Source organism: Podarcis bocagei (assembly GCF_964188305.1).
Source record: "Podarcis bocagei genome assembly, chromosome: 2".
In the NCBI taxonomy this organism is placed as follows: Eukaryota; Metazoa; Chordata; class Lepidosauria; order Squamata; family Lacertidae; genus Podarcis; species Podarcis bocagei.
The window spans coordinates 94,085,128-94,111,716 of record NC_138126.1 but is presented as its reverse complement, the minus strand read 5'-3'; the positions used below and the strand labels follow the sequence as shown (position 1 = coordinate 94,111,716).

At 43.7% G+C, this 26,589-nt stretch overlaps 2 protein-coding genes across 5 annotated transcripts in view; one reads left to right on the top strand and one right to left on the bottom strand.

Annotated features, from left to right (window-relative positions):
• Positions 1-26,589, top strand: part of TBCD (tubulin folding cofactor D) — a 126,608-nt gene that overhangs the window by 97,786 nt on the left and 2,233 nt on the right. For all 4 annotated transcript variants that reach the window (XM_081183814.1, XM_081183817.1, XM_081183816.1 and 1 more), the window contains exons 28-39: positions 592-710; positions 2,608-2,699; positions 5,087-5,227; positions 10,765-10,848; positions 11,546-11,704; positions 12,929-13,067; positions 17,498-17,619; positions 19,618-19,695; positions 21,911-22,000; positions 23,649-23,736; positions 24,207-24,316; positions 25,093-25,177. In XM_081183814.1, the coding sequence (XP_081039940.1) occupies positions 592-710; positions 2,608-2,699; positions 5,087-5,227; positions 10,765-10,848; positions 11,546-11,704; positions 12,929-13,067; positions 17,498-17,619; positions 19,618-19,695; positions 21,911-22,000; positions 23,649-23,736; positions 24,207-24,316; positions 25,093-25,177 (1,307 nt within the window). The remainder of the gene's footprint in view (positions 1-591; positions 711-2,607; positions 2,700-5,086; positions 5,228-10,764; positions 10,849-11,545; positions 11,705-12,928; positions 13,068-17,497; positions 17,620-19,617; positions 19,696-21,910; positions 22,001-23,648; positions 23,737-24,206; positions 24,317-25,092; positions 25,178-26,589) is intronic.
• The window catches only part of B3GNTL1 (UDP-GlcNAc:betaGal beta-1,3-N-acetylglucosaminyltransferase like 1), a 186,710-nt gene continuing 180,838 nt past the window's right edge, over positions 20,718-26,589 (bottom strand). The window contains exon 14 of the mRNA XM_081183852.1: positions 20,718-21,519. The gene's annotated coding sequence lies outside the window, so the exon portion shown is untranslated. The remainder of the gene's footprint in view (positions 21,520-26,589) is intronic.

Sequence of the window (26,589 nt, the reverse complement as noted above, 5' to 3'; positions counted from 1 at the left end):
AAAATTATTTTAAAAAAATATGCATTTGCAGAATTCCTTTCCTTCGGCATTGATTAATCACAACCAGCCCCTTCATAGCTACACAGTTTCCAGATAACAGTGTTAGTTGCAATTCCAGGCAGGAACGAATGTGGGCATCTCTCACTTTAAAAATCAAGCACTACCTCCAACAGCTGTGCTGCTTCAGAGAAATTCCTTCAGAAATGTCACCTTGTTACCAGGTTCCACCACTTCCTGGAATCCAGTGAAGCATCTTCCTCAAGAGATGCAAGGCTGGAACTTTCAGTAGATTTATGCTCGTTGTTGCCTTAGAACACATCCTTCAATTCAGTTGTGAAAGGATGGAACTTTGAAGAAAATTAGGCCTGCACAGTCATGTTGAGTACACTGTCCTGCTTTCCTAACAGTAAAAAATTTCCATAGTAAATCATTTGAATGACTAGACAATGACTGCAGCAATTTGAAATCACCTTTTCTCTCTCTCTCTCTGGAAATAATTTATGCAAATATTCTAGGACTTTGGCGCAATCTCCCCATTCCCCACCCCATGCCAATTTCTAATTAATGATACTATGACTTGTATTTATCTAGATGAACTGGTGAATCAATACATTTCAGGCCTTCAGAGCCATGAGGAAATGACTCGGTGTGGCCTTTCATCAGCCTTAGGTGCCCTTCCTAGGTTTCTTTTAAAAGGCAAGCTTCAGGAGGTGAGTTAGAGAGTGGGGATTTAATATTTTTAATATTTTTTTGTAAGTGCTTAAAGGAATATCATGAAGGAACATACAACAATACAGTATTGCAGACCATGTTTGGTGGTTTATAACCAAATCTCTGTCAAGGTTTCTGTGTTAATCTTAGTTTCTTGTGGAAAGATTCTTTGAAGGGATGAGAGATAGACACCATATTCATAATAGGGCAAAAAAAGGCAACCAAGTAATGGGCAATGGGTAACTATTGCCATATTGTGGAGCGGGCAAATACTGTATTTTTTGCTCTATAAGACTCACTTTTTCCCTCCTAAAAAGTAAGGGGAAATGTGTGTGCATCGTATGGAGTGAATGCGGACTGCGCATCTATCCCAGAAGCCAGAACAGCAAGAGGGATTGCTGCTTTCACTGCGCAGCGATCCCTCTTGCTGTTCTGGCTTCTGAGATTCAGATATTTTTTTTTTTCTTGTTTTCCTCCTCCAAAAACTAGGTGCGTCTTGTGGTCTGGTGCATCTTATAGAGTGAAAAATACGGTAGTTGAAATCAAACCTTTATTAGGCATTATGCAAATAAAACCGTAAGAAGGAAAAATAACATGTAAAAGCCTTGAAATATATATAAAAAGGCAGCAGTTGGCTACAATCATATATATATATATATACATATAAAATCAGTGGTTTTCCTTGTTAACCTGCTCCTTGGAGGACTGCAGCCAAAAACTCGGCTACCCCCGCCGTAACCCTTTGGTCAACGTCGGATAGGCAGAATCCCGCACATTTACCTTGCTGGGGTTCCAGACCACCCAAAAGAGGGGACAGCACGCGTTGACGGAGCGTACTGTACAATGGGCAATGAAAGAGAATATGCTCTACAGTGTCCGGGACATTCATAGAGCATCTGCAGAGTCTCTTGTTTCTAGGGATGTTTTGATATCTTCCCCAGACAAATGCTGAGGGAAAGACATTCAACCGGGCCAGCATAAAAGCCCTACGTTGGGCTGGGATTATTAATTTAGTGACGTAATTGACTCTGCTATCTAAGATATTTAAATCATAGAATACGGTAGTTTCCTCTTCTAATGTATTGCTCTCCAGCAACACTCTTCAGTAGCCCACATAGGGCAACTCTTCCTGGGGGTGTCACTGTTTTCTTCCATAGCAAGGGAAGCAGGAAAGCTAACAATAAAATGCTTAGATTTTTTTATATATAGTTAGACATTCAAACCTCAGAGTTGTGCCAGGGAAAAGAACAAGTGTTATGCACACTTATGAGAAGGAGTTAAGTGGAAAGAGACAAATTTGCTTTATATCTTTACAGTAGTGATGGGGAACCTCCATGAAGGCCAGCAGTCCCTCCCATTTGGCCTATAGGCCATTTTGGTGAAGCCACACCCACCTATGATGTCATATGACATTAGATGTTGTACTGGTGAAGCTGTGGCACCACATTCCAAAGGAAGAATTGGGAGTGACTCTCTATTCTTCCTTTGTAGCTGTGGCTATACATTTGAATATGATGCCAGGTGGGTGGCCCTGCCCAGCTGTCAAAATGGCCTGAGGAGGGCTGGCCAGTTCTCCACCTTTGCCTTATAGAAAGGCTATCCTTCCTTGTCAGATACAGCATGTTAGTGAAGGAGTATCAGGAGGCTTGCATTGGACAGTCTTTGTATCCCGTACCTGTCACACAAACAGAGGGTGAATTTAGGATGGAGCTAGATGCCTGGCAGCAAACACAAGATTACTGGTTGTGTGTTCATGTCAAGTGTGCAAAGTAAGTGTGTGTGTGTGTGTGTGTGTGTGTGTGTAGCCACTTTTAACTTCTACTGCTTTTTAGATAATTTCTCGCAAGCAAGCTGAGTACAATACTCATATACTGTTTTTGTATTGTGTTGTTCCAGGTTTTAGACGGCTTAAAGGGAGTCACTACCATTTCCCCTCAGTATGTGAGCTTTGCTGAATCCAGAAAAGATGGCCTAAAAGCTATTTCAAAGTATGTTCAACAGTTTGTTTTGTATACGCCTTTATATTTGCCCTGTAAAGTGAGTGCCATTAATGAGGAGAAAGTGTGGGCCTTTTTTTTAAGACTCTGTCCTTCTATATCAGATAATAGGGAACCTTGTCTAGCTCCTGGGGCCTTACCCACATGACCTTGAGTTCTTTGCTGGCACAGAAAGGAACAGAAAAGCAGCAAATTTCAGTCCCTAAGGCACACTCTGGATCAGGTCCTAGTGTGGGGGATAGAAGGGCTTTCGCCCCTTTCCCCACCACTGTTGTCCCAGTCTGGATTGGGCTGCTGCACATGTAATTTGTATTGGTCGCAACCAATCCATTGCAGCATATGTATACACAAGCCCTCCTTAGGTGGTACCAGGAAGGGTTAAGTCATCACGGTAGGGATGGGTGCACTACCTCTGTACCCTCTTCACTGTTCTTGCTGCCCTCTGACTCCTGGGAAATGACCATGTGAAGTAGGGAGCCTCTCCTGTACTTGTGGGGCTCCCCATGCATTTTAGAAACTTGGACCATAAGGTTTTCAAACAGGTTTTCAAACAGCCTCCCTCAGGCTTCCTGCTGCTCAAGGTTGCCTTCCCCGAGTTGACGGATGAAGAGACTGTTGCTGAGGCAGGTGGAGCTAACATGTTCATCCCCACTGCCTCCTCACACCTTACTGGAAATGCCTGAAGAAGGTTATTGTGAAAAGCTCACTTAGGCCCTATGTGTCTCTGTGTACGTGTGTTTGATTATGGGTGTGCCTGGCCCTGTGGGTTGCTGGAATGTGGCTCCCTCAAAGCTTTCTGTGTGGCAAGTTGCCATGTGATCTACATGGCCACCACAAACCCAGGTACCTATGTCTCTGATAATCAGACCTGCTACTAGGGCCCCTGCTTCTCAGAGGAGTGACCACAGCACAGTTGGATAGTTCTTCATCTCCCAAGGAATGAGTCACTTCGAAGAGATTTCCCTCTTCCTAAGAGTGACATCTTCCTTCCATAATACCCCAGGTCCATGTTACAGCAGATAATCTGCCACCCTTGGGAGTAACAGAAACAGAGACTTTATTTGCGTAGCCGACAGGCCATAGCATCAAAGGACAAACACATATAAATATAACCTCGGAGGGATGGTCAGGACAGGGAGAAAGATAATAATAACCAGATGCAGATAAATTAATAATCTCAGTACTTAAACTTGGCAGAGGTAATAAAATAATAATAATAAAACATAATAATAATAATAAGATCCTAGGTGAGGAATCCGGGTGACGACACTGATGTCATTCAGATAGCAGCTCTCAGTCTCATTGCTCTCTCGATAAATTTGGCAACCTTCTCTGTTGTCGAGCTGTTCTGGTCGGCTAGGAGTGAGAACAATTTGGCTTCACAAGAGCAACCCGGGATGGCAGATAGGAGCGGCATGATGGTCTCGTCTCTGAGATCTTTATATAGGGAGCAAGACAAGAGAACGTGTGACACAGTCTCCATGTATCCAGCTCCACAGGGGCAGAGCCGGTTCTCGAATGAAATTTTTTGATATCTACCTTCAAGAACAGCTGAGGGTAACATATTTAGTCTGGCCAGTGTAAAGGCCCACCTGAGTTTTGGAATGGTTAAGGTAGACAAATAAGGTGCCCGAGAATCAAAGTGGGAGGGGGGCAGATAAGCGTACCAAGCACTAAATTTCTTAATATAGGCCAGATTATTCTGCTGCTCAATATCCTTCATGCGCTGGTCAATAATGGTTTTTGCCTTGGGAAGACCCATTTTCAGGAGATGCTGTGCTTGGAGGCCACATGTAAGTAGTTTTTGATGCACTACTTTGGACCACCTACTTCTATGAGCATCTTGTGCTACTAGAGGTAGTAGTCCGGATGGGTTTAAATTTAAGCGAAGCCAATAGTTGAATGTTCTTAACCAGGTTCGAGTTTCGATGGAGAGGAGGCCAGTCTCCAGCCGTAGGGCCGCATTTGGTGCGCATGGTGGAACGGCTAGAATCTGTCTTAAGAATTTAGACTGGACCGTTTCAAGTGTGCGGCAATGATTTCCCGTCCAGATTTGGGCCCCATAGAGTAATTGCGGCCTTGGGAGTAAGATGCTGCTTTCATTTTCCCCGAAGACCTCACCCACCAACCACCTTCCCTCTCTTGCACTCAGAAGATCAAACTTGTTCCCTGAGAGCCAGGAACTCACCTGTGAGTTGGAAGCTTGTAGAGCACTTCCAGAAGCCCACAATTTTAGGATAACATCCAGAGAAAGTACATTTCATGAACATCGACAATTGATACCTTTCATAAGTATGTTTAGCAGTTTTGTTTGCTATTAATGCACAGATTTTAATACGTGAGTGATTTGTGCGGGTGTATATATCCTCTTCCTACAGGGTTTGCCTGACAGTAGGGGTGAAAGGGGAAGGATCACCAGCTGAAGTTGTATGCAGAAATAATGTCACGGAGATATACAACACATTGCTGAATGGTCTTAATGATTACACAACGGACAGTCGGGGTGATGTTGGAGTATGGTAAGGCTTTGTTGTTGCTTATTGTCCCATCAAGGCAAAAAGTGGATAGGATTCAGAGAAAGAGCCCAGCAAATATTACAAGGCATTCTGGAATAGGATGCCACTTCAGTTCTATCCCACCCAAATGTATCTCTTATTGTACTACAAATGTAACCTGTAGAATGAAAATGCTAAAAGTGTGCTAAAGGCTTTTATTATGTTTCTGACTCATGAATACCATTGATGGGCATTCACTTGCGAAAAATATACAGTGGTACCTCTGGTTGCAGACAGGATCCATTCTGGAGCTCCGGTCGGATACCGAGGTTTCCACAGCCGGAGGGCCCACTTCTGTGCACGCATGCGCAGTGGTAGAGCGCTTCTGTGCATGCGCAAAGCAGTAGACCGCTTCTGCGCACGTGTGCATGGCAAAAACCAAGAAATATACTTCTGGGTTTGCCGCTTACGTATCCTAAAGTTTATGTAAGTGGAGGGATATGTAAGTGGAGGGATGCCTGTAATTCATAGAGCAAGAAGGTTACAGACTCTCCCATCCCTTTCATCATTCACTTTCATTTGCCGGTACTTTAGTGTTGTTTTAATACTTCCTAGGGCATATCTATAGCCCAAGTAACAAGATTGACTGCTTAACTTGCATGCTGGTGATTAGACAGCAGAGGGCGCACTTGTACCAGCTGTTGGGCTCTCTCATACGTGTTGCTACCTTTTGCAAGCATTTGCACATATTATTTTAAAAGCAAATGAGCTGTTGCTATCTCTACTATCTACATTCCCTAGAGTGCTAATTTGACATAAACACAATGGCATAAATCCAGCTCTGCCTTGGGTGCACTGAAGCCCATGGATTTAAATGTCATTAATAAACAACCTCCTTTCTGCCAGAAAAAATTCAACATTCAAGCTTTTTTGATAGTTTTGTGTGAGAATTCCAGTTGGTTGGTGTGCAATTATCACTCTCCCACTGTTACATCATGTCGAGTCATGATTACAAATAAATAAGATAAATCGTTACACTTTGTACCCTTTAACAAGTGCTTTCATTCCATTCCAACCACATAACAAGCGTAATAAACTCAAGTCTTCATCTTTGAGCCCCAAATCTAAGAATAAATAGGGTAACGTCATGTCAAGTGCCCAGTGCCTAGAAAACATAAGCTATGTAGCTATCTAAAATTCTTCTTGATTATTTTTTAGCGTCAAGAAAATGTAGTTATTTAATATATTCAGCACAAGGTTTCAGTGTGGGATACAAACAAATACTAATCAAAACATAAGGACATAACATTACAGTCACCATCAGTCTTGAAACTATAGTGCAGCACCTATAAAATTCCCAGCCAAACATTGAAGTTAATGTGGTGAGGCTGAACAAGCTGAAGCTTAATCCAGGCAAGACCAAGGTGTATGAGTAAGAGAACTGCTGTCTCTGGATATACGGTTCTAGGTGTTTTTGCACTCCCCTTGAAGAACCACACCAGCAGTTTGGGAATGATCCAGAACTTGTCACCAACTGAGGAAGCTCAGGTGGCAGCTGTGGCTAGGATAAATTCAGCTGGTACACCACATGTGACCCTATCTAGAAGGGTCACATGCGGCTTACCAGCTTGATAGTTATCTTGCCTCAGTTATCTATGCATTTGCTGCAGCCAAACCATACTGCTGCAATGCTTTCTGTGTGCTGTTGCCTGTGAAGGCTGGAAACTGCAACCGGAAACTTGTGGCTGAGGCCAGGTTATGGGAACATCACCTATACCATACCAGTTGCAGTGGTTGCCCATGTATATCAAGGCCCAATTGAAAGGGCTTGTCATTACCTTTGACACCCTGAAGAATCTGTGGCCAGGTTAACTGAAGGATTGCCTGCGCTCCTAACAAACTACATATACCTTGCAATTGGCATTGGAGGACTTGCTACATTGCCCACTTGATTATCCAGCCCTTGTAACAGAGGCTTCTCACCAGTGGCCCCACAATTGTGGAACTCAGTTCCTTCTGAGACTCAGCAGGCCTCATCCCTGTCGATGTTTAAGAGGGCCTTGAAGTCTTGCTATTTTCTTGATGGCTTCTGGTTAATGCATACTGCAGTTTTATGCTGGCTTTTGGATTTTGACTGCTTTATTGCTGACTGCTTTTGTTATGCTCTTAAGAGTAGACATGAAATGGTATTATTATTATTATTAGATTGCAATGCTGTTTTGATTTTAAATATTGTTATAAGCTGCTTTGTGGAGATATTTTCACAAAGATCAGTGTGGACATTTCTTCAGTAAATAAAGCTTGTTGGTTGAGGAGAGGACTAGAAGATGGGAAAGCTCTCGGTGGTCTTGCCCCTCTTCTTGCAACAAAGATGAGTGGTTTGGCCTAAGAACTGGCTGGAAAGGCACTCTTGTGAATCTTGCCTACTTGGTACTGCTCTTTTTTATTTTCTTAAAAGTATGTATTTTATGTATAAAACAGGTTTAGGAAAGAATTGCTCTTGTATATGAAGAAAGCTTTGGTTGGATCCTTTTTTTAAAAAAAGATTCGTGGGAAAGCTAACCAACTGTATTTTCCATATGCAAACTTAACATTCCTTTTGACAGTTTGGACATGTCCCAGCGCATAAACTGTCTTCAGGTGTTGGATATGAGTACCTTAATAGTAAGATGTCATACAAAAAGAGGAAGAAGTATTCTTTGATGAAAGGTTGCCAAATGCTATGATGCAGTTTATATTCCCCACCCACCCCTAATTCTTACTTACTCGTCCACCCATTTTCAGACTTCATATGCATTTGCCTTCTTTTCACCTTGGAAAAGTACAAAAATACAAAAGGCAGGCCACAGTGATAAGATAGTGATAAGAAGAACAGTTTTCTGTTACTAAAGTAGGTTAATACAGTGGTGCCCCGCAAGACGAACGCCTCGCAGGACGGAAAACCCGCTAGACGAAAGGGTTTTCCATTTTGGAGGCGCTTCGCAAAATGAATTTCCCTATGGGCTTCCTTCGCAAGACGAAAGCCCATAGGGAAATCTCCGGGACAGCGGGGAAGCGCAGCGCTTCTTCCCCACTGTCCTCGGATCTCCTCCGAAGGCTGGCGGTGGGGCGGAAGCCCTTCTCCCCGCGCCAGCCTTCGGAAGGCTCCTCCGAAGGCTGGCGGTGGGGAGAAAAGCCCTTCTCCCCGCGCCAGCCTTCGGAAGGCTGCTCCGAAGGCTGGCGGTGGGGCGGAAAGCCCTTCTCCCCACGCCAGCCTTCGGATGGCTGTCCTGAAGACTTGCGGTGGGAGGAGGGTTTTCCTTCCCACCGCCAACATTCAGAATGCTGTTCTGAATGTTGGCGGTGGGGAGGAAAAACCCTCCTCCTACCGCAAGCCCCGGGAACAGAGGAGAAGCGCTGCGCCCCTTCCCCTCTGTTCCCATACCTGTCCTGAAGGCTTGCGGTGGGGAGAAAAGCCCTTCTCCGCACCGCCAGCCTGGCAAGCGGTTTCAATGCATTCCTATGGGAAACCGTGCTTCACAAGACGAAAAACTGGCAAGAAGAAAAAACTTGCGGAACGAATTAATTTCGTCTTGCGAGGCACCACTGTAGCTCTTTAAATAATCATTGGAAGCACAGGGGTAATGCATCTGTAGACCAGGTTTTAGCTTAATTACAGTGGTGCCCCGCAAGACGAATGCCTCGCAAGACGGAAAACTCGCTAGACGAAAGGGTTTTCCGTTTTGGAGATGCTTCGCAAAACGAATCTCCTATGGGCTTGCTTCACAAGACGAAAATGTCTTGCGAGTTCCTGCGGGTTTTTCCCCCCTCCCCCCTTTTTCTAAGCCGCTAAGCCGCTTATCAGCTGATCCGATCAACAGATAAGCCGCTAAAAGCCGCTAATAGCGCTAATCCGCTAATCCTTCAATGGGCTTGCTTCGCAAGACGAAAAAACCGCTAGACGTAGAGAATCACAGAATGGATTCTTTTCGTCTTGCGAGGCACCACTGTATGTGAACACATGGAGTATTCATATGCATGAAAAAGACACCAAACTCTCTATTGAGATCAGGAAGGAAATGTTCTGGGCCATCCCACTGTGTCCTAGATGAAAATAAGTTGCTGCTGCTTGTGCAGGTTGGGACACCCATTTTCTGCTGATACCCCCCCTCCACACACACTGCAGCCCTCTGTACCACACCCTACTCTGTTAACACCCAGCTGGGATGCAGTCCCAATTCTGCTCACCCTCCTCAACAGTTGCTTTCTACTAATGAAGTAAAGTAAGAATCACATCATTTGCTTTCCTGCAATTACCGTATTTTTCGCCCCATAGGACGCTCCGTCCCATAGGACGCACCTAGTTTTTTTGGGGGGAAATAAGGAAAAAAAAATTCCCTTTATTTTCCCCCCAAAAGCAGGTCGGGGAAACAGAACCAGGTCGGGGAACAGCGGGATGGCGGCGCTGCGCCTCCCTGCTGTTCCCGAGCTTGTGGGGCTGGCCGATGTCTGCCCCGCGCGAGGGGCGCTCTGCATCAGGGCGCCCCCCCCTGCGGGGCCGGCAGGCTGCTATCCGCAGCGTGGGGAGCCTTGCTGGGAACTCCTGCAAGGCTCCCCAGCTGCGGATGTCTGCCTGGCGAGGGGGGCGCTCTGCTTCAGGGCGCACCGCCCGCTGGGCGGCAGGCTGCTATCCGCAGCGTGGGGAGCCTTGCCGGGAAGTCCGCCGGGGGGTAGGCTGCTATCCGCAGCGTGGGGAGCCCGCCGGGAGGTAGGCTGCTATCCGCAGCGTGGGGAGCCTTGCCGGGAAGTCCGGCAAGGCTCCCCACGCTGCGGATGTCTGCCTGGCGAGGGGGGCGCTCTGCTTCAGGGCGCCCCGCCGGGCGGCAGGCTGCTATCCGCAGCGTGGGGAGCCTTGCCAGGAAGTCCGGCAAGGCTCCCCACGCTGCGGATGTCTGCCTGGCAAGGGGGGCGCTCTGCTTCAGGGCGCCCCGCCCGCCGGGCGGCAGGCTGCTATCCGCAGCGTGGGGAGCCTTGCCGGGAAGTCCGGCAAGGCTCCCCATGCTGCGGATGTGTGCCTGGCGAGGGGGGCGCTCTGCTTCAGGGCGCCCCGCCCACCGGGCGGCAGGCTGCTATCCGCAGCCTAGACATCCCTGCCGGACCTCCCGTAGGGCTGCCTAGGCTGCGGATGTGTTCCTGAAGCCTGGAGAGCGAGAGGGGTCGGTGCGCACCGACCCCTCTCGCTCTCCAAGCTTCAGCAAAAGCCTGCATTCGCCCCATAGGACGCACCCAGATTTCCCCTTCATTTTTGGAGGGGGAAAATGCGTCCTATAGGGCGAAAAATACGGTAACTGGACGTATAACTTGGCCCTTAGAATGGTCCTTTGTTTTGGACTCTTCTTTTGTTATACATCCAGGGCTGTATGTATTCTATATCACAGAGACTGACCTGGAAGAAAGCACACTGATATATGAGACTGTGGCCTGAAAGTATATTATTCTGATCATAGAAGCAATGTAGATTTACATGAAGCATGTCCGTAAGAAGTTATAAATTTACAATGGCAACTTGCTTATTTTTACAGGGTGAGAGAAGCTGCTATGACCAGTTTAATGGAAATGACCCTTTTGTTAGCACGGACTGAGCCAGAGCTAATCGATGCAAATGTGTATGTATTTTGCAAATATAATCTGTGAATGCCTGCTGTATGGTTAGGTGATGAGCTGTTTCTGTAAAAGGCTCTTTCAGTAATCCCTCCTACCTATGGGATTCAGTTACTTCCATCAATACTGCTAATGAAAGAACTGGAGCACAACCTATCTTGCATCTGTTGTGAGTACAGGGAATGCAGATTGTAGCTTCTGATTATCCCTTCTTTGTTAAACTGCTTTACATTAATAGCTATTCCCGCTTAAGATAGATATTGTGCCTTTCCTGCACCAAGAAACACTGTATCTATTTTTATATAATTATACATTTAAAAAGTTATAGCTTTATATGGGTTATAATGAAAGAATTAAAACCTTAAAAATACTGTGCTAGATATAGTTATAAAGAATAGTGAGCACAGGGAAAGCGGTCAAAGCAGCTGTTTTGCCAAACTTGTAAAAAAGGCAAGCTGAGTAGATGTGCTTCATGGGTCTTCAAAGCTAGGAGAGAAATTTGGTCTAACCACCCCTAGTAAATCTCAGGGCAAGTAAAAGTATGGCTTCTTTACACACCTGTTCTCACTTCCTTTGCTGAAGGAATCCTTAGCAGGGTCTGAATGGAAAATGTTAATGAGGACGGGGAGTAGTCATATAGGGAGAGGTTTCTATGGAATATGTCGCTCCAAATGAATGAGTGTTCTGTGTACTAAACTTTAGCTCCAAGCGGATCATGTGCTGTGTGGCTCAGCAATCAGCTGAAAAAATCGACCGATTTCGAGCCCATGCAGGATCTGTATTCCTCACACTTCTGTACTTTGACGACCCTCCAATTCCACACATACCCCACCGGGAGGATTTAGAGAAAATATTTCCAAGGTAACTTAAGTATCTCATTGGTTTATCATAGAATTGCACAATAAACATTTGCCCATAAACATGAAAGAACTCTGTATTTAGAAATATGTTTAAAGGGAATATTTCATTCTGTCTTGTTAGGAGTAGACTTTTGAGATTCAGAGAGGCTATTTGTGTTTATTAGAGAAGGAAAGGGAAAGGCAACCTAAGTTTTGTTCTGGCCGGATCCATAAATGGGGCTTGGGGAACCTCCCACTGTTGTTGGACTCTCACTCCCATCCTACCTGGCCATTAACCATGTTGGTTAGAACTGAAGCAAATTGGGGTTCAACAACTCTTGGGGGGCCACAGGTTCCCCATCCCTGCCATAAGTTATCAAGTGTGGGGGATTTTCCACCTTTGGTCATTTCGTTAATCCAGTAACCAGACTTCGGACAGGGTGTGAGTTATCAGCAGTTCCAAAAGTAAGTAAAATTTACTTACTGATTTGTTAAAAATAATGCTTCAGAAGCTGGTGTAAGCAAAGCATACTTTGTGCATACAATTCAACTTGGCATCTCAAGCATTCCTGCATTTTGCAGAGCAATCCTATGGTGCTGATGCAGAAATTCCATGGTAGAGCTACTTGCTGGCTTCCTGCCTTATAGCTCCCTCATGGTCAGCAGGAAAAAATTACTGGGGTAGTTGGAGGTTTCTGGTGGGTGTCTGTATGCAGAAAGAATGAGGGGACCAGGACATTCTGGATCCTTGCGCCATTCCTGGTATTCACCCAAAATGTTTCACTGCTCTAACCCCACCCCAGCAGGACATCTGCACCTGCCAACCTTTCCCTGGGTGTACCTGTGGCACTATAAGTGCCGTCCCACTGGCTGTGATCTCTCTCTGCCAACACAAGCTGCATCTTGTGGCCTCCCTACATGTCTTTGACTGAATTTTGGATTGCACTTTCAATTGAAATTTAAAATGCATTAATGTGTAATACAGTTAATGGTAATAGCACATTATGAAAGCCCCATTTAAAATACGGTTATACTGCTGCATTGACAAAGAGCATTTCTGAGTCTTACTGTCAAAGGATGCCAGCTTTGATTTCTGTGGATAATTTTTCTACTTTAAAAATGGAAATTTCAGAGCTTAGCAGCAGTTTTGGTGAAACAAACCAGTGCTCAGGAGGAAATAAGGCTTATGTTACCTGCTTTCTGTTGCCCTTTCTTCAAAAGGGACCATCTTTTCTATTGTTGACAGGTCAGAAGCAGTAACCTTAAACTGGAATGCTCCATCACAAGCCTTTCCCAGAATCACACAGCTTCTGAGTTTGCCATCTTATCAATACCATGTTCTGACAGGACTGACCGTGTCCGTTGGTGGATTGACCGAATCAACAGTAAGTGAATTTTAAGAAAATGTTTGATCGGTAGGCGGCGTCTATCTTAAGAGTGACTATGTTAAGAGCCATGTATCAATTCAGGTGGTAGTTCATTTCTGGAAGCAAGTTGCTGATGTTTGTACTGCTAAAGTCTTTTATTGGGGTATGAAAGTGTGGGAGGCACCCAGCCTATTGCTGTTTAGCGTGGCTGAAGCCTGGTTCAGTTCATCTGTTTGTTTCCATATAGCAATTTTCATCACTTCACTACATACCTCTTTTCCTTTATTCTAAGGTGCTACAGCACAGCTCTGGTAACCCGAGGCCAAATGAGAGAAGTCCACACTGCAGTTCCTCCCCACACCAACATCACCTTTCTTGAAAACTGAGGTCATGCTGGCATGGAGAGGACTGCCAAAGAAACATCACAAACATAGCCTTTCATTCCCCCATTTTCCAAATTTTCTATATAAATTACAATTAGCACCTTGTTCTTGGGCAGGCTTCCAAAATCCAGAAGAGCACAGTTTGAGCACAACTTGACAATCTTGCCAGTCTCTCTGGATAATGTCAGACGCCATAGAGCCTTAGAAACCTATTGGTATTCTAACTTTATTTCACTTGCAAATTACTTCAACTGCATTTTGCTTTTAACAAGCATTTCTACTTGTCACTGTGTTCCTTGTAATTTCCGGCTCTAGTTGCCTCTGAAAATGAAACTAACTTGGAGGATTTTTATTATCACTACTGGCAGTCACAAGTAAATTAAGAATGTGGGGCAGCTTACAGCTCAGCCCTATAGGTTCCCATTGCCTCCTAATCAGCATCAGGTAGTGACTGACAGCTTAGTGTTTCCTCTTTCCTACTTGCTGTCCTTTCTCTGTACTCCATTTACAAATGGGTGTTGGTGAAATTCAGCTTAGTCACATAGCTTTGTTTGGCCAGTGAGAACACGATCCCATCTGCCCATCAATGTCCTTGCAGGCTGTTGCAGTAATGTGCTTTGGTTCTGCAGGTCTCCCCACCCAGTACTTACTGTATAGCAGCTTACCAATGAGGCTGAGCTACTAGTGTCTGGGAAGCCTTGTCCTTTTTAGCAAAGGATTCATGAAATCATTGCACCTTTCTGATCCTGCCCCTGCAATACTATGTCCTTGTCCACATTCATTTCATGCACAGTTGCACTGCCTTGAGTTATTGCAGTGGTGTAATATCACTACTCAGAATCATGCGAGTGCAAGAGTCCTTGAACCTGATTCTGGTCCTTTTCTTTCTCCAGCAGACCATCAGGCTCCCAGCACTGTTAAGTGTGTTGAGCCTTCACATTTGTAGAATGCTTGAATGTTCAGTTCATGATGTCAAACTCTTGCGGGTTTTCATAATGAGGTGGAGATTAAATTTAATTTTGCTTTAAATATGAGGTTTTTCCTACCCCAAGTTTCACAGACAGAGAAATAGCCTTGAGTTACTTCAAGAGGTCACACAGAGGTTCTTGCCCCCAATATTTTCATGTTGGGTTTTTAGAATTTGTTACACTTCAGTTTTGAAACGTGTAAACAGTTTGATTGCTTCCAGCTCTTTCGATTATTGTTGGCTCTGCCTGCTTGTTTAAGAGAACAACCTTCTGTTCCGCTTCAAAAACACTGTTGAATCATTAGCTCTTTGTAGACCTCCCTAGAATATTTCAGTTTACTTGGGTTGTAGTCCAGTAATTTCCAGACATGAAAGAAGGGCTAGTGTGCCTCTGAAAATGCATTCATTAAATAATTAAAATGCTCCTGTGAGCCCCAGATACCACCTACAAATTGGACTGCTCGCTGAATGTCTGAAATATTTCCATTAGCCTCCAGCGGAGCCGGGTAATTCTACCCTGTCTTTGCATCGGTTTGATCAGTCAGTCCTTCCCAGTGCAGATTTATGAATTGCACATTTATGAAATTATGGAATTCTGCACAACACGATTAGGTGATTGCCACTAATTTAGATGGTTTTTAAAGGAGATTAGACAAATTGAGTATAGGTGTATCCATTGCTTTTAGCTATAAAAAGCTATTTTAAACCTCTTGTGTTCAGAGGCAATATGGGGGCAACAGCATAGAACATGTTTGCCTTCCTGCCCTGTTTGTGGACTCCCCAGGAGCAGTTGGCTTGCCACTGCTGGAATTAAGATTGTGGACTATGTAGACTTTTGGTTCCAGTATGATTCTTACGTTCTTGAGATGCAGCAGATTTATCTGCCTTTGGGGAACTGCACCTGGAAAAGTGATTTGCCCAGAAACACAGCAGGTTTGCTATTGTGAATGAGGGTACTTCTTCTTGCACACTCTTCAATGTAAACCTTTGGAGTGTAAGAATGAAGTGTGCTTCCTATTTTAAGTTGGGAAACAAATGTTCATTACTTAGCAAATGTCTGGGAAACACTGTTCTAGCTCATGTCTCTCCAATAAGTATATGGAACTATGAAACGAACAAAAGATTTTAAATTCTTTTTAGTTTATACAGCACAGTGGCTCTTATTCTTCAGTGAGGAAGCTGCTGTAGTTGAGAAAAACTCACTGTCTCAAATCATGTAACTCAATGTTTCCCAAACTTGGGTCTCAAGCTGTTTTTGGACTACAGTCCCCATCGCCCCCGACTACTGGTCCTGCTAATTGGGAATGATGGGAGTTGTGGTCAAAAAACAGCTGGAGACACAAAAGTTTGTATTGGGTCTGTCAGGCCTTGTTGTGCTCTGTCAAAATAATAATTTCCATTCTGCATAATGGATTGCCATTTTTTTCCCTCCAAAATAATTTGTGAGATTAATCCTAACAGCCACATTTGCATTTTTTCATTAGATATATTTTGATAACTTGATAAAGATCAGTGCATAGAAAAACATGAACTACAAACCATGGGAAATTGAAGAGCAGCAATAATACCCCGCCTAAGGTTCCCTTTTGCTTTGTGAAACTGCAACTGACATATTCAACCTTCTCATCTTAGTCATTAGTGATCAAACCAAAGGTGAAAGCTGCAGGAAACTATGTAACACAGGAGGTATTCATCTAGAAAAACAGCACAAAGTGTTGTCACATAGGATAATAAAGTGGACTCATAGGTTGTATCTGGTATACGTGACTGCATAATCAAGTGGCTGATAAAAGTAGGAGAGGGGAGAAATACCGTGAGTTCTTGTGGGTCAATGTACTATTTTCCCAATGGTGAAATTAAGTCAATGCATTACAAGGTGAGCTTTTCAGATTGATGAGATGGCAACTTCCGGCTGGGAACATACAGTTCAGTATTTGAACACAATTCAGAGCTCTGGTATTGTTAAAGAAGTGCCTCTGCATCCAAGTTGTCCCATGGCTTGCTTGTCAAGTTTGCAAATAGATATTAAAAGCACTTGAAAGGGAAAGAAAGAGACAGCGCTAAGGGGACTGGAAGGCAAAAGAGTACAGAGGCAGAGGCTCAGTATAATCCTTTCAGTGGAGAAAAGATGCACCGGGTTGGAGCCTAAGTCACACTTAACTCCCATTGATTTTAATGTGTTCTAAGTTAGTGACGTATGAATTTCCATGTTGATTTTAATGGGACTGAAGTAGGACTTAACTTGCTCTGGATCCAGTCCAGCATGACCAAATGCTAATGACAGGATTCTATATTTTTGCCACTTCAGGGTAGTCAGTATGTCAACATCTGAAATAATCCAGAAATGATGCTCCCTTTTATTGGCCCTAATGCGCTGTAATGCACTATTCACCGGTCCCCTGCACTGGAAAAGAAATACGATTCGCTGAGTAGGCCTTTATCTTACTGTTTGGAAAATCACTGGTGTTGAGGCATTGTTCTCTTGTGCCTTTATACCATATTAAAAGAACTTTAAGGATTCACAAAATGTGCTGAATTTCTTAGAAGTGCAGTAGCGCCTGTGCATCTTACTGCAGTCTGGATCTTAAGGGTTAGTCACAGAGGGTGGACGAAGGTAACGTCCTAAACATAGGCAGGATCCCCCAGTAGCCATAAAACGTAGCAGTCTGTGGAAAGAGGTCCTTGTTTTCTCCCTTCCATCCAAGTCTGTTTAGCAGTTATAAACACTGTGCACATGTAGAAGGGACTGTGTTAGCAGTGCACATATTTCCTGGATAAAATGCAAAATGTGTCATGCCACTGGCTGCTTTTCTTGCTTATTTAGCTGTATGTTTAAACATCCAATTACATTTCCTATTTAGCTGAAATGGCACAATGTTACCAGGTTGTTATGGGTCCTTGGTTATAAAGGATGCTGAAGTGCGTTTTTCCTATTGTTCATGTAGTGTAGAATTCCCATCGACTTTTAAACCTCAAAAATCAATTTTTCTCTTCTCCCCTGCTCCCCACTCTGGAAAAAAAAAAGTCCCTCGGAGATATAGTGAAGGCTGAAGTTAATCTTTTCATGTTTGTTTATTGGAAGTGTTTTTCGCTTGCAGGTAAGGTGCTCATCACAGAGCCTGTTCAGCTATCTGAAGGGAATTCAGAGCAATATGGATGCAATGAACATATTTTGTGATACACTGCTCAAGGTCTTTGAGGACAATCTGCTGAATGACAGGTAACCTATATCTTTCTATAGGGGCTTGTTGGGCACATTCCTGAATGTATTCCTGTGTTTCCAGATAAATCGCTAAAAAACGTCACTATAGTTTTCATTCTACTCTCTTTGACTTGGAATCTATGGTTATGAAAAAGCCTAAGGCCAGAAGTGCAAGTCAGTGGGCCAATTTTTTTTTTGCTGATTTGCCAGGCATAAGAGATAGGAAGGCACAATAACTTGGCTAACCAAATTGCATTTGGGGGATATTTTCCTGAATGGAGCACAGGCTACATAACTAAATGGCAGGAATGGGGAACTGGATCTTGCCTGAGGATCCAGAACTGGCCCCCACCTGACACAGGATATGATATCAGTTGATTCAGTGTTCAAGCCATGGGAGCAGTCACAGGCTAATCTCAAAATTTGGCACTATATCCTCACAGCACTGAGAACAAAGCAAAGCCTCTGCTGCTGGCTACCTCTTAATTATCAAGGGGCAAATGGAGGCTTATCTCTGAACTTGGTGTTATGGTCCCACAAAGCACTCTAGAAGAGAAATGTGCACCTCACTATGTGACATGCTTTGTCTCATGAACTAGGAGTCCAAGAAGAACTCATTTGTTCCTTTTGGCATTTATTTCCTGTGCACAGGCAAGAGGAGCCAGTGGAGTGGTAGCCAGTTAGCAGCATGTTGGAGGAACAAACACTAGAGTTATCAGGAAACATGGGATGCAGGCTCTAGAACATAGGTGAGGAAATGAATTGTAGGCCTCTGATCATCCAAGAATATAGGGCATGAGATCCCAAGGGCAGGGAGCAGTGTCACCATGCACAATTAATATGGATACAGTGGTACCTTGGTTTACGAACTTAATCCGTTCGGGAAGTCCATTCTTAAACCAAAGCGTTCTTAAACCAAGGAAGGCTTTCCCATAGCAGAGGTGGGGACCCTCCAGATGTTTATGAACTCCAATTCCCAGCAGCATGGCCAGTGGTCAGGGGTGGTGGGAGTTGTAGTCCAGCAACAGCTAGAGGGGCCACGTGCTCCCCACCTCTGCTCTAAATTTTCGAAACAGATGAGGGATAGGGTGTGTATGTTAATGCTTGAACACTGCCAGTAAAACTATTTCCTCATCACATTCTGAAAGGGTATGTAGGCCAACAGCCAGAAAATGACTGTGTGCAGGCACACGCCCCACTCCTTAATGGGAATATTCAGATGTGTGTCTCAATGTATAAATTACAGAAAGGAATCCAGGAGCCTTGCCAAACTTTTGCAGACTCTTATCTGACCATTCCCTGGAGCTAAAATGGTTGAAGCTTGAACTTCTGCACTTTGTTTTTCCCATTTCAAATTTTGTTTAGGAAACGAACCAAGTATTGTGTTAGATTCTGGATACTGGAGAGCCATTGCGTCACAAGTTTTCACACCTGCACTGTTTGTGGGCAGAACTGGACAGTAGCCTTGCAAATGTGTGGTGTCCACACTTGCCAAGATAGCAGTAATGTGATGGTGAGGGCACTTGCAGGGAAGTTTTTGCAGGAGGAAAGGTGCACAGTCCCGTCTCCCCATCCCTTTCATTGCATGTTGATTCCTTGCAAATGATTCCTACCTTCTGGGCAGACCTGGTTTCAGATCCTGGCTTAGGGAGAAAAATAAAAAATCCGGCAGGTTGGTAAATAGGGAGAAAGTATTCCTTTGATTCTCACCCCAACACAAAGAACATCTAGTTTTGCCCTGTAAACACCACAGTGTGTGATTCCCCCTATGGAGTAAGAATGGTCATATGGGCACTGCAAACATGTGTGACTGTATTACCACCTGACTACTGCTTTATGATCACACGAAGTGTGCAGTTAGCTCTCAGTCATGCTCTCAAACTAGTTTTGGCTATATGAAAAGACAGAAGTGTATGAACTTTGGCAAAAGTTTCTCTTTTTAATCTGAACTGTGAAAGTCCCATCGCAAGTGGTGTCAAACATGTTGTTCTGTCTTCTGTGTGTTTTCCTCAATAGGGTATCTGTACCGTTGCTAAAGATGCTGGATCAGATATTGGCCAATGGCTGCTTTGATATTTTTCTAACAGAAGAGAAGTAAGTACTAATGAGCATAGTATAAAGCCTCTCTTTCCCTGCCTCTCCTCCAATTGCTGCTGTGCTGCAGGAAAACAAGCCATAGTATGGCTGGGTGTGTCATCTGAACCCAGGGTCATGATCAGAAGCCAAGGTATTTTACTTATTGTGTGTGGTTTGTTTCTTCCAAACAAACTAGCCTGTGTTCAGACAACACAACAAGACAGACTATGGCATGTTCCCCTGCAACAAAGCTGGAATGGGGAGAACCAAAGGGCCTGCAGCTCATTCACACTGAACCAGTTTGCTTTAAATGTGGTTTAATGTGATGTGCAAACCAGGTCATAAGCCGTACTAAGAGTTGAGTTGTAAATCCTGTTTACAAATTAAACAGAACTAATGATGATCACCTGCGATGTCAGTCTCTTTGTAGAAATAATCCCAATGAACCACTGAACAGTATCTTAGTAAAACTACCTCAAGTGCGTGCGTGCACACACATGCACACTTGATCGTAACAAAATCTCAAAGTAGATACTTGAGTCATGTTGTTCTCTTGTCCTATGAGATACCAAATGAAAGGGCAGGAGAAACTATTCTTTCCAGTTTTAGTAGCATATCCAGTATTTATACCTGAGTGTCAGTTGCAGTTTTCTGTGTTTACTTGCATGTCCATTTGCCGAAGGTGCAGTAATGTGCCATCTAATGGAGTGTATTGCTACAGGTTTTAAGCAACAAGTCAGTGACGCTTTGACTTCGTCCACAGATGGGTGCTTTCCTTAACAACAGTAATTTCATACCTGTGCAAGCTCTCATCTGGGGGGCACTCTGTGCTCTTGATTTAGGGACCACCCTGAGTGATGTCGTGATTGATCTGGTAAAAATGCTGCTCACCTTTTTTTAAAAAGCTCCATTTTCAGGAACACGTGTGCCCAATTTGCATAACACAGAACCTTTTAGACAGATCCCTTTTCCCTTTTCACTGATCCTGTTTCTGCTGGAGTGCTGCCCATACAGGAGAAGGAATTTTCTCAATTTCCTTTGGAGAGGCTGTGCTATTTGAGATCACCCATAGGTTAGAGTTAGTTATTACAAATGTGGAATTGGCAGATGACAGAAAGCAAAGCAGGTCTATTTCAGATGCAGAATCCTACACATTAGACTACATGCACTAAATTTTTTCCAGATGCTCAGCTGTAATTGGCCTCTTTGCTGAATGCCTGTATTGTCATTTCCTTTGGAAATCACACCTCATTCCCTATATTGCCATTGTCCTGTGCTGAAAAGCAGCAAGCACTCCTGTTAACTGAATTAATCTCCAATAAATTCCATCCTGTCTATGCACAGCCTTGCATAATTGCTAACAAAGTTAACCTGGCTTGAAACAAAGAATGCAGAATCCATTCTGCACTCTACCTTGCAGCAATATTATACAGATAGAATGTGTTTCCTTAGGGGTAATTTACACATGTGCAACTTTGTGCAGCCTTGCTTACAAATGGAGATTCTGGATAAGATTTCACTAAATATGCACACTAAGAAACATTTAATCTTATTGAACCAGCTTTATGTTCAGGGGTGTATGTGTTTGTGCGTCTAAACTAGTTTAAGAGCTACATGAAATCTTTTCCCATGTGGACTTAAAACATAACATTAAAAATATATATATTCAAAGCTTTAGGCATAGAAAATAGTGGTTTATATCATACTAACCAGCATGTGGAGGGACGCGGGTGGCGCTGTGGTCTAAACCACTGAGCCTTGGGCTTGCCAATCGGAAGGTTGGCGGTTCGAATACCCCATGACGGGGTGAGCTCCCATTGCTCGGCCCCTGCTCCTGCCCACCTAGCAGTTCAAAAGCACATCAAAGTGCAAGTAGATAAATAGGTACTGCTCCGGTGGGAAGGTAAACGGTGTTTCCATGCGCTGCTCTGGTTCGCCAGAAGCAGCTTAGTCATGCTGGCCACATGACCCAGAAGCTGTACACCGGCTCCCTTGGCCAATAAAGCGAGATGAGTGCCGCAACCCCAGAGTCGTCCACAACTGGACCTAACGGTCAGGGGTCCCTTTACCTTTTTAACCAGCATGTGATTACTAGGCCAAGATATTAGCACCCCAAACTGAAGTCCACTGTGCCAGCTTAGTGGTTAGTGATTGCTTATGTAACGTCCAACACAGTTTGCAACACTCAGGAGAACTGGTCCCCTCTGAAATAATGTTTACTTAAAATTTTCAGCCACCCATTTCCTATGAAGTTACTCACACTCTGTAAAGAAGAGAGCAGAAGATCTAAAGATATCCAGAAACTTCGCTCCAGCATTGCAGTGTAAGTTGGAAAAAAAATTGTAACAAAGCAGAGGGATAAGGGAACTATTAAAATAACCTAGTGCATTGAGGAAAGAATTATCATTGCATTTGTGTAGTGGCTTTGGGGCGGGGGGCACATGGAAATGTAACAAAAAGCTCACCTCCCATTGTAAAGCAATCTTGTGATTTCACTCTGTTGTTTTTTAAAAAAAAGTGCCAATGCATTGTTGCCATACGGAATTTAGAAGCACCTTGTATGAGTACTGATTCTAAAGCAAATACTGCTAACTAAAACATCCCATCTGTTGATGTATGGCCTTAACCATAGGGCAGTTTGGATTGTGATACTCTACAGCAGTGGTTTTCAACCAGTGTGCCGTGGCACCCTGGGGTGCCTTGAATGATAGTCAGGGGCAACACTGGCCCCTTTCCCTCTTTCCTTCCCTCCCTCCCCTGATGCCCTCTTGCGTCTCTGCCTCCCAAAAGTTTGCACAGCTGTTTATTGCAACAGCTCCCCAGGCAAATGGTGCCTCTGGGGCTGGTCAGGGGGTGCTTCCCAGGCCCCTGTGGGGCAGTGTGAGGAGGCCTCTCTCTTTGGGGCAGGGGAGAGACCAGGGTTGGCAGCTGTGGCTGCCCAGAGGACTCCCAAGGTGAGGGGAGAGGAGAGAAGGCTGAGGGAACCCCCCGCAAGGGAGGGTGTTTGAAAAAGGGTGAGTGGCTGTCCGCTCTACAGGCAAGGGGTGACATAACTGGGCTGCTGAGCCCCACAGGGGTGCCGCAGAAAGAAGGCAGTTGGTCAAACGAGCCATGTACTCAAAAAGGTGAAAACCTCTGCTCTACAGATACTCCCCACCAGCTAAATAGTCTAGCTGCTGAAATAACCAACATTCTGAGGTCTTTGTAGGACTTGATGGGGATTTCTAGAACCTTGCTGCTAATGGTTCACTTGTTTTAGTAAGGTGCTTCTCTCAAGTTTGTTCACTTCTTTCATGTAGCAGATCTGCTGCCATCGTAGTTGATTGATTGATTCAACTGAAGAACTAGACAACACTTGCTCTGTTGTTGTTTTTTAAAAACACACACATAAAATTAATCTTTCTAAGTGTGTGTTATGGAAACTTTTAAAGTTTCTTTTTTTAAGATATAAGACTTCTTGTTTTTGCAGTTCTAATAATCAGTTCTAACTCCCCCTCCCCCCGATACCAGCTTTCAGATGCATGATGAGAGATAGACATGGCAGACAGATTTGTTAAGCTTTGTTTGCTACATTCTCTGGGTTCAGTGTCTGTCCGTTCACCTGTTCTTTGTTAAGGATATATAGGCTGAAAATCAGCAGTACTTCTCTTGTGAAACTTCACAGTTTAACAAATGCTTATCTATTGTTTTATGCAAGAGAACTTCTTTTTGTAGTGTCAAGTGAGTATATAATACCGGCACCTTTTAGTTTTTAAAGCCTCATATCTGGCACATCTCTCTCCAAGAACGGTTTCCAAACTCAATTTCCCCCCATGCATATATTTCTGCAGAGTTTGTTGTGACACTGATAGAGTGCAGCAGAGGGCTCCTCTACATTGCACATCCTTTCTGGACTCAATAATACAATTTCTCCTCTGTGGTAATATGAAAAAAGCCACTGATGAAATAACATTGCTTATTTTTTTATAAAGGTTTTGTGGTCTGATCCAGTTTCCAGGCAGCATGAGAGAGAAAGTTCTGTTTCAGCTGCTCCTCCTCCTTTGTCATCCATTTCCTGTTGTAAGTATTGGAGATGTTGGTTAGGAACTTGGAGGTGTTGATCTTTTATTGCTTGTGTGGATTTCTGTAAATGTAGTTGGGCAACTTCATGACTATTTGCATTTCTTCTTCCATAATGTGTTTGTAAATCACTACCATCTTCCTTGAAGAGTGCTCTCAGTTTAGCAGTTGGGCTCACCTCAGTCCTGTTGTTTAATGCACAGCAAATAACCCAGCTTTAAAGTCCACTCTTAGACATATCTGGCTATTGAACCAGTATCCTGTTTTCTGGACCTACATAGCTGAAAGGTAGAGTGACTGTATATTCTAATTTACTATGCTGGTTGACTGGAGTGCATGTGTATTGAGCAAGCAGTACATACAGATAAGAGTGTTAACCTGTGATTTTCTGGACATGATACAAGGGTGTTCTTATCCAAACATTGAGTCTCTTTAGAGTAATTGAAAGCTATTCCTTTTTCTACCTCCAGATAAGAAAGGCAACAGCCAGTAATGTCTATGAAATGCTCATAACTTACAGTGATATTGCTGAACCGGATATTATAGAGGAGGTCATGACAATTCTAAGTGACACTGACTGGTGAGTTAATGCAACCACGCCTACAACCTTATGCTGACTCCCAACCCTTGACATTTAACCCTCCATGTTGGAGTGCAGATACAACCAGACAAATGTGTGTTACAATGATGACCGGGGAGGTTTGATGCCAGTTTCGATTCACATGAATCTGGAATACAAACTTCATTTGATGCAAGGAGTGATCTTGAACTGCATTTGCTTATGTTGTAGATTTATACACCACCTTTTGAGCTAATTGACTACCAAGGTAGCTTATACAATTATACAATACAAATCTATTAACTCCTCTCCTTTGGTGGCTGGCTGCTAAGAGAAACACTCGAGGCTGTGTGATGTTACTGTTGAGGCCTCTTCCTATCTCTCTAGCATTTTTGCCACCATCATTGCTGTTCTTAAGGGCTTCTAGTGAGACCAGAGCAATTAGTTTCAGGCAGTGTTTCTGAAGCAGGGCTGTCACTCCTGAGTGGGGCTTTTCCACAGCTCCTGGCTTTGTGTGTGTGGTGTGCAGTGAAGAGATATACTTGGGGAATGTGGCATTAAAACCTCTCCCTACTCTTTAGTTACTGCCCTTATGGAGCCTCCAGTGAGCTCAGGGCACACAGCTTATTATGTAGCGAATTTAAACTGCATTTATGTTTGCTTAGCTTCTGGACTACTTAATTCATCATAGGTTTACTTAAATGGGTTGGAGTAAAGTTTGCAAACTTAAGTACTTGTGATGTGATAGACTTTGAATCTGTCCGTATAACTTGATGCTATTTTCCCTCTCCAAACAGGGATGCAGAATTGTCATTTCTGAGGAAGAAGCGCAACTATCTCTGTGACTTAATGAAAGTGCCCAAGCCACAACTAGGAGCTAAGGTAAAGTTTTTAAAGGATCCATTTAACTGACCATGAATATTTTTGGGGATTCTTCCAGGAAAGACTTGTGACCTGCACATTTAGCAAAGCCCACAATTTCAGGGCAGGATATTCAGAGTTTTGCTTCAAGCCTAGCCCTCTTTAGTATGTGCATCTGTGGAACTGCCAAAAAGCAAGTGCTTTATAGCTCCCTTCTATCCTCTTGAAAGCATTCCAGACTTCTGGTGCTTAGCTACTTGAGCATGAATTAATACAGTGCAGCTGGCTCCAAAAGCGGGTTTAAATTCCACTCTGAATTTTACAAGAAAATATGAACATCATAGCATCTGTCTCTTAGATCCCAACTTTAGTTCAAAGAGAGGAGGCTAGGTGGTTATTTGTTCCAAAATAATTGCAGAAACACCAGTGAGATTTTAGTAAGTCAAAACATGGATATGTGCAGCTCAGGTATTTGTAGTAGAACTCATGGCTCCTCCCCTACCCCTCGTCCTGCTACTGGGTGACGCAAAACTAAGCCATGTGAGCTTGGCTTAATGTTATTGTATGAACTGAGCCATTAAAAAAAATATTTATTTAAATTTTCCATGAACAAGTGTATATATATACATATTTGCAGCCAAAAGAAAAGAGCAGAAAATGAACAATCAATGACCAACATTCATTTGACAACCATTCATATATTTGAGTTGTTTGACAGCAGTGGTAGACTTTCCTTCCCTGGAGGTTTTCAAACAGGTTGGATAGCTATCTGTCAGTGATTCCTGCTCTGCAGGGTGGCCCTTGGGGTCCCTTCCAACTCTACAATTTTATGATAACCGCGACAGAGAAAACAATACGCCATATTCTCTGTTTAGTACCAAATCTCAGCGATGCTAATTTGAGGTTTTATTCTCACACTTGAGATTTGAAAAGTGCGACCTGTGTGTGTGCCCATCTGCTCTTCGCAAAGTAGTTTTGAGTACTGGTTGAATATAGCTGTATCCAACCTGCAGTGCTCGCTGCAGTTGTTTACATTAATGTAAGGTATGTAACCTGTCCCCAATATGCACTTAATTCCAGGTTTCTTTGTGCTGAGGTTTATACTGCTTTCAGGAAGAAGTAATGTCCAGGCAAGTTACAGTGACACCTGTTAAATGGCAAATGGGACAGAAATGTCCTACAATATTCAGTAGGAATACAACAGTACATTAGTGTTCCTGGTTTGGTGGACGGCAAAGTGGTTGTGCAGCAGCAGCAGCAGCAGCCAGTGACGAGTTGTTGCTCTAAGCCAGAGCTGGGGTTTGTTCTCTGAGGAATGACTGGTGGTGATAGTTTAAGTATGATTCTATTTGCTGGTTGTGTGTGTTTGTGTTTGCCTCCCAAGTGACGATGGAATAGCAATTACAAAGAAATATTCAAGTTAAGATTTAACT